The sequence below is a fragment of the Myiozetetes cayanensis genome, unplaced genomic scaffold, assembly GCF_022539395.1.
Source record: "Myiozetetes cayanensis isolate MyiCay16 unplaced genomic scaffold, myiCay2020 scf13, whole genome shotgun sequence".
NCBI classification, from domain to species: Eukaryota; Metazoa; Chordata; class Aves; order Passeriformes; family Tyrannidae; genus Myiozetetes; species Myiozetetes cayanensis.
In genome coordinates, this window is record NW_026086937.1 from 6887729 (window position 1) to 6902089 (window position 14361).

Genomic DNA, 14361 nt, shown 5'->3' on the forward strand with positions numbered 1-14361 from the left:
ATACACTGGAATACATTTCTGGTAGACAGAATTCATTGTATGAGATGTGTGCAGGTGCTTTCAGTCCCACAAAAGCAGTTTGGTTCAGCTGCAGTTATTTGAGAAGAGGTTTTTGCCATTGCATTATTGGTCCTGCAGCTCCTGTTTTGAAAGAAGCTTGAGAAACAAATCTGTAAAATGCAAACTTGTAAAATAAGGACAAAAATATTCCTGCAGCTAAAGATTTGAGTAGTATTTAGGTTGGGGGAGCTTACTTTACTTAGAATATTGATTTCTGCCAAGGATTTGTACTTGACAAATAAATTGACTTTAAGCTTCTCCAGATAATGTGATTTTTTTCACTGCTAAAAGGACTGTACTGAGGAATCTCAGGATAAGGGTCAGGATGAGGACTAGTGCAGCCCTTCCCTCATCACCTCACAGTGCTTGTCCCCTCTATGTTTTTTGCCCCTGGAATATCTATCACACATGTTGCTACTTAAAAATAACCTCAAGGTGGAGACCACAAATGAGACAAAGTAGATATATAATGATATATAGAGATGAAAATGAACCAAGTTAGCAAACATGCTATTTCTATGTTCTTTTGGGAACACAAATGGAAATGCCCCACCACATGTCCACGCTTTCTTGTTGTGTTTCATTTGCTCCCCTGCTCTCATTGCAGCTGTTATGGAAGCAGGCACACGCCTATCCACTCTTCCACCTCCTCATGGAGATCGACTCTTACATGTTCTCCTGTGTGAATCAGACTGCTGTACACGAAGAATTAGAGGATGAAACCCGGAGACTTTGTGATGTTAGACCCTTTCTTCCTGTCCTCAAACTAGTGACAAGGAATTGTGATCCAGGAGAAAAGTTGGATTCCAAAATAGGTGTCCTTATAGGCAAAGGTAATTCCATTTAATTCTTTTTTTTTTAAATAAGGGTGAACTTTGTTGTGTATGAGAGTCTTCAGCGGGCAGGTAAAATATATTAAAAATACATTAAAGTATTTATAAAAATTTCTCTTAAAAATTCAGTATTTCCCTTTCTCAAACAAGTACTGATGTAGTTGGAAAGGATTTAAATACTCAAGATGAAACATGAAAATGGTTTAAAACTACTCTCTGTATTGCATTTCAGCACTTATTGTATTACTACATCAGTCAAAAGAAAATTGATGAGAAAGTATTTATAATTTTATTATTATTACTAAGTGAAGAAAAGCATAGTCCTTGAACAGTGCTATCATAAATAGCTCAACAGTTAACTGATTGCACAGAAGGAACTAGAAGTTATTATGATTTTATTACACATGGTGTCCGAGTTGGTTAACAATATGATTCTTTTGTTGCTCTCAATTGTGTCACTGATTTTCATCGAACAATGAAAAGCTATTTTTAAAGGTTTCACAGTAACTTATTCTTGATGTTATTTCAGAATTTTCAGCTTTTGAATCTACTCTGCTTGGTTATACAATCAAGACTGACAGGGTCGTGTGAGGTCATACCTCTTGTGTTAAAACAATGAACCATTGTTATGTCCCTCATAAAGACTGCAGGTTTTGTTTGGATTTCAGCAATACACTGTCTGCCTGTTTGCCAGAGCTGACAATGGGAACAGTCAGCCAGTTTAACCATTCAGACCAATCCTGACAGATTCGGAGAGATTCCCATTCTGGGACCGAATATTTGGCTTATTAGAGCTGTGTGTGGTCCTTCCTTCTGCAGTCCCTGCTCTGTACCTCAGCAGTGGGAAAAAAGTGTTCCTGTCTGAGCTTCTATGCTTAGTATTTTGTTCTCAAAAGGTGTTCAGTGCTTTGTGTGATTTGGACAATGTCCTTCAAAGTTCAGGAGGAAAGATAAAACACACTTGCAGGCCCCACATGTCCTGAAGTACCAAAGAGCCACAGCTGTGTGGACTCTCCATCATAGAAACATAGAATAGTTTGGGTTGGAAGGACCTTTAAAGGTCATCTCACTCCAACCCCCTGCAGTGAACAGGGACATCTTCAGCTGGACCAGGTTGTTCAGAGCCCCATCCAACATCCACCACCTCTCTGGGCAACCTGTGCCAGTGTTCCACCACCCTCACTGTGAAAAAGTTCTTATTTATATACAATCTAAATCTACCCTCTTTTAGTTTAAAATCATTATCCTGTGTCCTGTTGCAACAGGCCCTGCTAAAAACTCTGTCATCAGCTTTCTTATTGGCCTCCCCTGTAGGTTCTGGTCTCCCTGGAGCCTTTTCTTCTCCAGGCTCAACAACCCCAACTCTCCCAGCCTGTCCTCAGCAGAGATGCCCCAGCCCTCTGAGTATCTTTATGGCCTCCTCTGGACTCACTGCTGCAGATCCATGTCCTCCTTGTGTTGGGGGCCCCACAGCTGGACACTATTCCTGGTGGGTTCTCCCCAGAGTGGAGCCTCACGGGCTGGCCACGCTGCTGGTGGTGCAGCCCAGGACACCCTGGCTTTCTGGTCTGAGTGAATATTGATGGCTCATGTCCAGCCTCTCACCCACCAGCAGCCCCAGGTCCCTCCCAGCAGGGCTGCTCTCCATCTGTTCACCCCCAGCCTGTGCTGATTCTGGAGGTTGCCCCACCCAGGTTCCAGAGAATTGGCATCCACAGCCAATCCCTTGTCCACTGATGTAGTTGCTCCATCACAGAAGGTCACTCAGTCGGTCAGGCAGGGCTTGCCCTGTGGATTCTCTCTTCACATCTTTTGGGAAAAGGAACCTGGCTGATCTTGGATTGCTTGAAATTTCAGTCCTGTCATTTTGATCCGAGAAGAAGATTTTCTTTTTTAACTTTTAAACACAATAAAAAAGGATGATGTCATCTTTCTGTGGGATTAAAAAAACAGTTTGCAAACACTTCTTCTGCTCTGAGGTCTTTATGATGCATTTGCTGTGCTTTCTCTTCGTTTGCTCTTGTGAGGAGAGACTTAAAACTTTCCAAACAGTATTAAAGTCAGGGTGAGTTTGGTTTTTCCCTGTAATAGTACCTAAGGGACACATTGGTTCAGGTATGTACCTTTTTGCTTGCTTGGATTCTTTCAGGTCTCCACGAGTTCGATGCCTTACAAGATCCTGAAGTGAACGACTTCCGAGCTAAAATGCGGAGGATCAGCGAGGAAAAGATTCAGTCCCTTGTGGGTCTGTCCTGGATGGACTGGCTAAAACACACGTACCCACCAGAGCAGGAACCTGTTATCCCAGAGAGCTTCCAAGATAAGCTCTACAGTGGAAATCTCGTAGTGGCTGTTCATTTTGATAACTGCCAGGTAGGAGTGGTTGTTCCTCACGCTTCATGTCTGTTCTTATCCAGATCTGAATTAGCATGGGATTGATGTAAATGGAGTAAAATACTAACATTGTGGTGTTTGCTTTAAAATGCAAATTCTATCACCAGGGTCCTTGACTCTTGCAAGAAAGTGAGAATGTGAACCTACAGTTGAGAACTGAACTTGTGAAGTCAAATTACAGTTTTGCTTCTCAAGGCAAAATGCACAACTTGTATATTCTATATTATTTCACATTTGTTTAAACATAAAACGTGATTTAAAGTTGTCAGGACTATTTTTGGACAACTGTTACTGTGTTTCTTCACTAGCATTCAGTTTTAAGCTCAGCTCATCAGGAGCTTCAACACACTTCCCTCTGTGTGTGACTTGTTGAACATCTTTGGGGCTGATCTGCTCATTAGGTTGAGCAATGCATTTAAAAAGAAAAGAATTAGTATTCCCTCTTCTCAAAATGCACACAGACAATTAAAACACTGAGGCTTATTCATCTTTTTGTTTTGGCTAGCAAAACTGTAGCTTATTTTTAAATAAAAAGCCCTTTAATTTCCACTAAAAAAGCTAAAATGTTGTAGCCTCAGAATTTTTGATGTTGAAGTTGCTGTGACTGTGCTTGAGTCCAGCATTCCTGTTACTCGTTTGTGCACTCTGTTCTTTTGGATAACTGAATTATCAGGATTGGAAACCATAAAAATCTCACAGGTGTGTAAATATATCAGGCTTTTGACCCAGGTGCTAGATACTGATTTTCTAATGATTCAGATAATTTTATTTTCAAAACTGTGTAATTTCTAGTGCTATCTTTTTAAACTTAATAAATAAATAAATAAAAAATGATAAAATCTGCCTCTGGAAACATTAACTGTAGAGGTGCATACTAAATTTGGTCACCATTAACACCAGCTGATATTAGGTGTATAGTTGTATTATAACAAAACCTTTTCCAGTCCTCTTTGGCTTAGCAGAGAACTTGTAGTTGTCCAGTAGTGAGAGTGTCTGTGTGTTTGTCAGCTGTTGATTAAAACACTGCACGTATGTGCATATGCTGACAGCACAGAAGCAGTGCAAAAGTTGGTGCTGGTGCAGAATGGATTTGCCTGCCACTATAATAGCTTGGGCTGCTGACATTTCAAATGTTTCAAATGCTTCTGCTGCCAGCTCTGACCTTCAGAGCTACCAACAGCTCAAATCTGAGCTGCTTTTGAGAGCAGTAAACTTTGTTCCAGACTGTGCTGCTTGTACTGAGCGCTGGAACCATCCTCGGAGAATTAAATGGGAAGATGTGGGGACTGTTGTGGTCTTTTAATTCTTTCAGCTGTAAGAGTGAGAAAGAAAATACTTTTAGTCTAGAAGGTGAGGGTGAGCTATAAGAGCTCCCTGGTTATCTCTGAAGCAAGAGAGGCTGCTTCTCGTTTCTGTGGCATATGTGTCAAGTCCTACAATTGGGAAGGAAGGCAGTGCCAGAGAGCACCAGCTTTCTGGGAAGAAAAAGTGTTTATTCCCTGCCTACCCACTGCTAGGAGAAAGCCTTCACAGGGTGGAGCATTCTGAAAGGGGGAAGCTGTTGAGAACTGTGCAGAAACTGAGAAAATACAGAATTAATTTAGCATGACTTTACAGAGTTTGTTTTTTCCATTAGGGCAGCTTGGCTTCTTACCAGTAAATGTCTGTATAAATAAAGCACAGTGCAAAAGAATGTAAGCCAGACAATACTGCACATTTGTTAATAAATGGGTTTAGGATGCTTACATCTTAAGAGCTGTGTGTGTAAATAAAAAATAATAATTTAAAAAAAACAACCAAAAATACACCCAAAACTCAGAATTCCCTGAATCAACCTTTTCAAACAAGCCTGTGCAGAGCATAATGTGTTGGATTAAGGGAAATGAAAGATTTTACAGATCTTTTACATTAGGAACTTGAAATGAATTTAAACATTTTTTTTTTTTTAACTTACTAAAGGAAGTAACGTCTTGCCTTAATTTTTTTAGAACACATTGAAATTAGAGTTACTTTGGAAACATAAATAGCCTCTAAAGGTTTGATTAAAATAATTCTTGGAAAATGCGGAGTCTCTGCATGTTGTAGTCTGAGTGCTACAGGTGTTGACGGCTGCTCCTCTGTTCTGCTCTCCTGGTTTGATGGTGGTTTTGTACATTATTCACATTAACAGTTTCTTCTGCTTTATTACTTGAAGTTTTCTTTTTCTTCTGAGTACAGTGATACTTAGAGGATAGATTGCTAATGGCCAGAAAGAAGCAAAAATTAACACATCTAGTACTGCTAAATACCTTGGAATATGTACATGACTTATTGTTCCCTCAGTCACATTCCAAAAGCAAGCTTCTGGATCAGTGCACTGCTCTAGAAGTCTTTAAATCACTGGTTGAATCAAGTAGATAAAGGTCTGTGTTCTTAAAAGTACTTCTGATAACATAAAAGTTTGGAAACTGACATTTTGCAGCTTTTAGGGTGATTATTATTGTGATTGCCCTACAGATAGAGACATTAACTGTAACTGTTAAAATAGGCTGGGTTTGGCAGTTATTATTTCTACTCTATTTTATTATGTATGCTACAATTTAAGCCTTGTACATCTGACTATGACAAGCTTGATATTCAGTATTTCTGCTTGTGTTTTGTTAGGATGTCTTTAGTTTCCAGGTGTCTCCTAACATGAATCCCATCAAACTGAATGAGCTGGCAATCCGAAAACGTTTGACTATCCATGGGAAAGAAGATGAGGAAGTTGATCCTGCTGACTATGTGCTGCAAGTTAGTGGAAGGCTAGAATACGTTTTTGGTGATCACCCGTTAATTCAGTTCCAGGTACATTAAGTTTTTTGGCGTAACAATTCTCTGCTGCCTTGGCCAGAGGTGCTCCCTGTCCCCTTGGGTGGTCGGCTGTGCTGAACAGTAACACCTTGTCTCTTGGTGTCTGCAGCCCTCTCCAGTTGTAAAATACGTGTGCACCATTCCCTTTGTGTATTTGTAATGAATCATTTGTTTCTTGGATTTGAAAGTTGCTGTAGAAACACTCTGCCAGCTGGTAACAACTGTTTTCCCTGGGCTTTTAGTACATCCGCAACTGTGTGATGAACAGGACTCTCCCTCAGCTGACTCTGGTCGAGTGTTGCACTATAAAGAAGATGTGTGAGCAGGAGATGATTGCCGTAGAAGCTGCCATAAACCGAAAATCATCCAACCTTCCTCTTCCTCTGCCACCAAAAAAAACAAGAGCGACAACTGTAAGTTCATGTGGGGAATGTCTAATACCCGAAAGGGACAGTGACTTGGGGAATACAGATCCTGGGATTTTATGCAATGACTGCTGTTTGCCAGTGGACACCTGGGTGTACTCAGAACCTCCTGTTGCTTGTGAGATTTACCTCAGAAATAGCAGACCTTGAGACTTCTTGGGAATTTCTTACCTTCCCTCACCTTGTCCATCCTCCTTCTCCCCTTGCACCACCCATTCCCCCCCTTCCATTGCTGTTGAGTGCACTTTTAATCACAACCCAGAAGAGTGGGTAAATAGCGTGGTACCAACAGCTGGAGAAGTTACTGCAGGGAACCTGAGCTCTCCAGCTTTGATGGAGCTGCTCTGGCTGGGGCAGCAGTGCTCTGGGATCTCTGCATTAGCCCAGATATTGCACGTGGTGCTGCCACTGCAGCGAGGGCAATTTTGGCCACAATGTGCATCTAACTTTCTTATAACCTGGTATTTCCTTTATTACTAAACTTATGGCCTTACAGCACAGTTATATTTTATGTGCTGTCACTCTAAGAAATGTGGGCAGATCTTTGCTCTATTACACGCTCTGCAGTTATTCAGAATGAACAATAAATTTCAAGGGTTATTCTGAATTGCCAGAAGTAGTATGTGATGTATGTTCTCCACCCCAGCCCCCTTTCAGCTGAGTTTTTACTTTGTCTGCTTGTAGTTCTGATGACCAAATTATCCATTAAGATTTCAGATCTGTATTTTTAAAAAGGCATTTTTGTTTGTATTTATGAATTGCTTTAAATGCATAGCTTACAAAATAAGTCTCACTGTTACACTGATGAAGAATGAACTTGTGTCTTTGTTTCCCTACTCAGAGTGTATGGGATATTTCCAGCCCTTTCAAGATTATTCTGTTAAAGGGGAATAAACTAAATACGGAAGAAAATGCCAAAGTAAGTAACTGTGTTGAGTATCAGAAGACATTCTGTTCATCATTTTAATCATTTCCAGTGTTAAGTGACCTCAAAGACATACAGGTTTCAATTCAGCAAAAGTGTAGGCATTTTTATTATTCCCAATGACCTTGGTAGCACTGGTTAAAAATCCAGCTTTACTGCTAAAGTATTCCCTTACTGTCTGACATTGGATATGTGCATTAGAACATTGCAATAATTGTGACAGAATGACGTGAATGTTCCTATGTTTCTTGATTTTTTAAAATATGTTATCTGTAAAGTACTGATATTGATGTGAAATAGGTTTATTTAAAAGAGACTGTTGTAAACACCTGACACAGATTAAATATTAAATGTTTTTCAGTGGAACATGAGGGGGTTTTGTAGTCCCGAATATATTCTGTGTGTCTAAACATGGACTGCATGCTTCTATACAATCTGTCTTTTATTTTCTATACAAAGAAAGAAAGCTGTAGTATCACTTCCTGTAAAAATGTACATGACTGGGCTACTGACTGTTGTACAGACCACAAGTTAACACATGGGAATTTATTGCAAAACTACTTTAAGGCCTTACAAGAGCAATGCCTGTGAGAGAATAACATAAATTTCTTTTATTTTGTTAAACAATCGATAGGTCGTATAACCAGTCATGTAGAGAAGGGATAGATCCAATTAGCCATTGATATTTGCTGTTCTGATGCTTTATTCAGGATACTTGGTGCATTTATTTCATCAAAACTACTGTTACAGCCTCCTTGTAAATTTGCAATCCTACATTTTACTACATAGCTAAATGAGCCATAATTATATTTTACTACCTGAGACACTGGGATTGTGGAAATGCATCCCTGCAAAACTAGATGTTTCCCTCTTCTAAACCATTATTTAATCAATTCTGATATCTTCTCATCTCTGCATTCTGTAAACTCTCAAGTTTTTAAAAGAAAAGAAAGGGAAAGGAGAAGGTGGATTCTGGAAGCAATATAGCTACCAGGTTTTTCTAGGTGTATTACCCATGCTTTAAAAAGTGAGTGTTGGTTAATTTGAGTACGTTTTTAGAGGAAAAAGAAAACACTTTGATTATAAGAAACAGGAAAAAATTCTTTTGTATTAACGCCTTTGGGCACCACCTAAATATTATTTAGTATTTTGAATGCTTTTTAGTATTGAGAACTTCGAAGTCCTGTACTTACCCAAGAACAAGAATGCACAGAGCAACCCTGCAGACTTGTGCGTGTTTCCCTGTGTTGTCTGTCTACACTGTTACCAAACTGGTCACTACTGAGAACCCATTTGTTTTCTGGTCCTGATTCTAAGGCTGTTTAATTCACTGCCATTGTTCATTTACGCCCACTGTGCTTTGGATCAAGCCAATATTCATCCCTTTTTGCTGAATCCACCACCAAGGTTCACAAATGCAGCGCTTGTGGGGGGACACAAAACATCTGTCAGATGGGCAGCGCTGCAATAGTGTGAGCTGGGTGGGGTACTTTCACCTAGAGCACAAGTGACCTCATTCATCTGTCCAACACCCCGTTATCCCAAGGCATGACATTGGAAACTGCTTGTCTTTTTGTGTTGCTCTTTGCCTGCGCCGTTGGTGCACAGTTTCATCAGTAAAAGGGGAGTGTCAGAATGCAAGGAAAAAAAATGGGACCCAAGCCTATACATTAACAGGATTGGAAATTGTAGAATTAGAAAGGTGAATTATTTTTTTAATCTAAAACCTGTATCAAGTTTGAGTCTCTTCCTTGCAGTGCTCAGAAATAATATGATAGCTTAAAGGAAATGTTGGGAAGGTTGAGCAAGGAGCATGGGAAACGTGAAACATCAGATCACTTCCACACATTTAACTGTAACACTGAGAACTTCTCTTAGGTGTTGACCAAAGGATTACACCTGTGGGTTTCTATCTCACACTGCACTACTGTGGTATTTTTGGAAGGCCACCTGAAAGAAGTTGGGATATTTCACTCTCACTTTCCTGGGTACATATGTAGTTAAATAGAAATGCATTCACCTGTAACGTGTTTCATTTCAGTGCCAATAGCTCCAGCTTTTTTATCTACTAGTTCTTCTGCTTTCCTGATCCTTATTTTCAGCCTTCAAGCTACCTGGGTTTGTTGCTTTTTGGGTGCTAAAGATGAAACAATTCCTGGAAATCATGTACATTGTCATTATTATTATGGGTGATTTCTGATGTTGGAGTCAGCAGTGTTCCCTCTGTAGATTTTTTAAAACAGTTTAAGTACAAAATGATTTCTTTTTAAGCTGGAAAAACCCCCAAGCTTTTCTTATTTTGAAGCACAACTTGGTTCTACCTGGAGACTTGAATTTGCATTCAGGAAATTAATCTTAACTTTTTCATTCTGTTTAGTTGTTTGTTGAAATTCATATGTGTATGTTCTTATGATATTGTATGGAGAATTCTGTAGGTTCTGTGATAAGCTTAATTTTTCTTATTTCTTTATGGCAGGTTCATGTTAGGGCTGGTCTTTTCCATGGTACAGAGCTCCTTTGTAAAACTACTGTAAGCACAGAAATATCTGGGAGAAGTGACCACGTTTGGAATGAAGAGCTGGAGTTTGAAATCAATGTCTGTGACCTGCCAAGGATGGCGAGGCTCTGCTTTGCAGTTTATGCTGTGATGGATAAGATGAAAACTAAAAAGTCCACCAAGGCAATGAATCCTTCCAAATACCAAACAATTAGGAAAGCAGGAAAAGTGGTAACTGTTTTATTTTTATTTTCTTGAGTGACCTCTGAGTTAGATTGAAATGAACATTCAGCAATTTTTCCTTCTCTCTCACTAAAGTGTTCAGGAATGCAAAATGAAAGTGACAAAAAGTTAAAAAGAGGATATGTGTTAAGAATTGCACATCTTGGTACAAAAAAGCTTTTGATACTTCTCAGACATTGAAAAAGGCATAAAAATGTCAGTTGTAAGTCAGCTGTCACGTAGCTGTTTCAAGAGTTGTGTTTTAAACACAATTCTGAGCTGTAGATGAGTTGTGATTGGGAAAAGATGAAACAAATTAGCTTTAGGCTTACATTCAGGGAAAGGCTCACACTCAGGGAAATGTATATTTTTTTCACTGGCAGATTGATGCCCTTAAAATTAAGTCTTATTGTTCTCAGTGGTAGTGGAGTCCATGCTGAAAACTAAGCATGTGATCAACTGCTTTTCCAAAAGATATCACTATTTGAAAAAAAAAAAAAAAAGGCCACCTTCTCAATTTTATTTATACTGTAGTATTTGCTTTGTAATAATATTTTCTGGCATCTAAATTTCCATGTGAAACTCATTTCCTTTAACAGCATTATCCTGTAGCCTGGGTAAATACCATGGTGTTTGATTATAAAGGACACTTGAAGAATGGAGAACTGGTACTGCACAGCTGGTCATCATTTCCTGGTAAAGTTTAACTTTTAAGGTTTGGGCTTTAGGTACTGGAGAATGTAGTATCAGGTAGTAGAATATTTACTGTATGCATGTCCCATTCCCCTCTAATAGTCTCTTTACTGCTTGTATTTTTTATATGGATAAATACAGAGCATCCTAATCTCTTTCTTGAAAGTATTGTTCATCAGGGAAGAGGAAGAGCAAGAGTCTGCTTGGAATTAGTATTTTAAAAGTTGTATCTGTTATGGAAGAAAAACCACATAAAAATACATGCATGTTTATATCTACTGTTTTTTTAAAGGAGCAGTTTAGGTTTCATTTGGTCCCCTGTGCTGTGCATCCTAAACTAAATAGATAAACTACAATGTATGTGGCAACATTTGCATCAGCAAAAAGTGTGAATTAGAGTTTTGTCTTCTTCCCTGATATTCAGCTTGGTCAGTGAGTGTGTGAAACCTCCATGTCACTCTTCATTCCATCCCAAGAAACCCTGTATCAGCTTCGCTGTAGTGCTGAAAGAAAACTGGCTTAAAAGTCCTCCTCAGTACTGTTGGATACAGAGGCAGTGTTGTCCTGGTTTGCAGAAGCTGCAGATCTTCCTGGGATTTGTTTCACTACAGGGATATCTCAGCTTCCCTTGACTGTGACGTTTAGTTTGGAAAGAGTAAATCAGCTTCTCACTGGGTGACAACCCAACATTTGGGAATGTAGGAGGTAGTTTATGCTACAAATACAGAGCGCTGTACTAGAATGCTGCTGTCTGTTGTACACATGAAGGCACTTCTTACTGTGTCCTTGCCTTTCAGAGGTTTAAAATTTTAATTTGTGCCTGACCTATAATATCAATTGTTCTGTCAATGTTTCAGATGAACTTGAAGAAATGTTGAATCCCATGGGAACCGTCCAGACTAACCCTTACACTGAAAATGCAACAGCTTTGCACATTAGATTTCAGGAATATTCCAAACAGCCTGTTAATTACCCTCCCTTTGATAAGGTAAGCTATGACCTAAATAGCAGTCATGAGAGTTTGTGTAAATAGCTGTTACTTCTTTCCTTTCAACACTGCCTTTTCCAGTGAGTTCCCCTCTTCCTGCCTTTTAGTCAGCACACTGCAGTTTTTAAACTTGCACTGTGTGAGTGGCACTGCTCTGACTTCAGGGTCTATTTTGAAGATGTATATTCTTAAAAATGGTCTGTACATAGTCTTCTGAGTGTCAGAAGCATAATCAGTTCCTGTATGTATGATTTAACAAAAACCTAAATTTATCTGCTATTCTGGAAACTTTCAAACTCTGTTTGCCTGTGATCTATAAAGATCTGTTCTTTCTTTGTACAAATGTGTGTTACCCAGTCCTTGGGACACTGCTTTAAGAGCTCAAGTCCTCTAAAGGATAAATAGACTCTTAAAGCTGCGTGAAAAGGGATTTCTGAAGGTCTGCTCTTGAACTAAACCCACTGAAGTTGCCCTGCAGTTTTCCACAGATGTGAATATCTAGAAAGGAAGTGTATATTTGGAACACATATGGTACTGTCTGAAGGGTGAATGCTAGATAGAAAGTTGTTCACAAACTAGGAAATAAAGCTAAGACAAACAATAAAATAAGCCTAAAACCAGACAGCTAATGATGCTCTATAAAAACAGCCTTTAACTCATACATACATTAGTCTGAATTTTGGTTTGGGGAAAATCAATAACCACTTAAAGAAAATGGCCTTTTGGTACCTTTTGGGGGGCATGAACAAAAAGACTGAAACCACCAACTCTATCAGCTTGATCAGAGGGGGATTTGGGGTTTAAGGCTCATCAAAATGAAATCATGTAACAAGAAAGGGTTTTTGTTTTGATTTTGAGTTGATTCTTTTCCCCCTCGTCCTTGTCAGTACTTCTTCTTTTGTTAAAACAGCATTGGAAATGCAGTAAGAGCTAAACCAGTGCTGACTAATTGCTGCCTTATTTATGGCTGACCAGTTGACTCTTCACAGTGGACATATTTTAGTCAGCTTTGGTGTTGATTTATTTGTAGTGCTTTAAGCTTTTTGCTCATTACACTATATGTATATAATTTCTAAAGAAAAAAACCCCTGCTTTGATGTGCATATTAGAGAGAGATTAGGTGAAAGTGTTTCTTTAGTAATCACATACAGTGAGCTACCCAGTGTAGTGATGTTAAGATGATGCCTAATGGGTTTCACTACCCATGTAACTCTCAAGCTCAGTGAAGATTCTGTTGAATCAGGAGTAACTTTGCAGTGCTTGGGTTGTATCAGCCAAGAGTCTGTTGCTCAAAATGGTCTCAGCTGAGACTTGCTTGCTGCTTCTCATTTTCCCAGTGTTATGGCTTGTTTGTACCAAAGAATTGGAGAATTGGGTACCAGATATTTATTCTAGGAAACATAATGTGCAAGAGTAGATGAAACTGTTCAATCATGTCATCAGCCCACTTGCACAGCGAGTTTGGGGCTGAGGGAGAAGTGCCTGGACCATTGATAATGATCTGTTGTGTGAGGCAAGAGCTGGTTAATGACCAGTGCTGCTGGCACACTTGGGGTTCACCTGAACAAAGCTGGACTTGCAAACACTTTCAAAGCTTATTTGCAGGCTGGGAAGCATGGGGAGGCAAGCATCAAACATAGAATTAGGACATTGTGGTTTTGTTTATGCATGTTTTCACACACAATATGTAAACAAGCTCTGCGGCTGAGTGTCAGATGTAATACAGGATATTAATAAAAGGTTCATTCAGAGAAAGAAATAAATCAAGTTAGTGTACCTTTCTAAGGGGTTTAGCTGCTGGGTATTTATGCTCTGGTTATTGTAGTCTTTTGTTGTTTCTCACATTGCCTGAGTGAAGACAGCACAAGTCTTGCTGAACCTGTGTCTGGGGGTGCTGCTGTAATCCTGGGTGATGAGAGAGGCAGAGCTCTGAGGGAAGGGAGATGCTGTGACTCTTCAGACATTTTTATGAGCTGAGATTTCATTTTATGATTCGTTGCTCAAAGCAGCAGCATCTGACAACTGTAGATAGACATTCCTGCAGTGAGGTTAGACAGCCAATTGGGCCAGTTCAGCTGGTCTAATGGGCTCAGGCAGTCACCATTCCAACCCCTGTCCAGGGCTGCAGTGTGTGCACAACACTGTTTGAAGAACTGTATTTACAACTATACTGAATTATCCATTGTGGTTTATCACGTGAACTTCAAAAAACAGATAGAACGTTCCAAAGGCCAAAAATAAAGAAAAAGAGTAACTCAGAGCTGAGCTGGTGAAATGTTGCTTTGCTGTTAACAAAAGCAGCAGTCCTTGTTCTGAGGGTTGGTGTGTAATAACTGGTGCTGGGAGTTTGTGGGTGGAATATTCTCTGTATCATTACATGCTTCTTGATGGAAGATGGTTGGTCCTGGTGTTACCTGAGGGAAGATCCCAGATCTAGAGAAGCACCTGGAAACACTGAGATCACGTGGACAAGCTGGGAAGGTGGTGAAGGG

The 14361-nt window shown here is 39.6% G+C and overlaps 1 protein-coding gene across 4 annotated transcripts in view; it reads left to right on the forward strand.

Moving 5' to 3' along the window:
• The window catches only part of PIK3CB (phosphatidylinositol-4,5-bisphosphate 3-kinase catalytic subunit beta), an 86472-nt gene that overhangs the window by 50242 nt on the left and 21869 nt on the right, over nucleotides 1-14361 (forward strand). For all 4 annotated transcript variants that reach the window (XM_050308300.1, XM_050308302.1, XM_050308303.1 and 1 more), the window contains 8 exons: nucleotides 668-893; nucleotides 3043-3266; nucleotides 5931-6113; nucleotides 6362-6532; nucleotides 7386-7463; nucleotides 9946-10197; nucleotides 10788-10884; nucleotides 11739-11869. In XM_050308300.1, coding sequence (XP_050164257.1) covers nucleotides 668-893; nucleotides 3043-3266; nucleotides 5931-6113; nucleotides 6362-6532; nucleotides 7386-7463; nucleotides 9946-10197; nucleotides 10788-10884; nucleotides 11739-11869 — 1362 coding nt within the window. The remainder of the gene's footprint in view (nucleotides 1-667; nucleotides 894-3042; nucleotides 3267-5930; nucleotides 6114-6361; nucleotides 6533-7385; nucleotides 7464-9945; nucleotides 10198-10787; nucleotides 10885-11738; nucleotides 11870-14361) is intronic.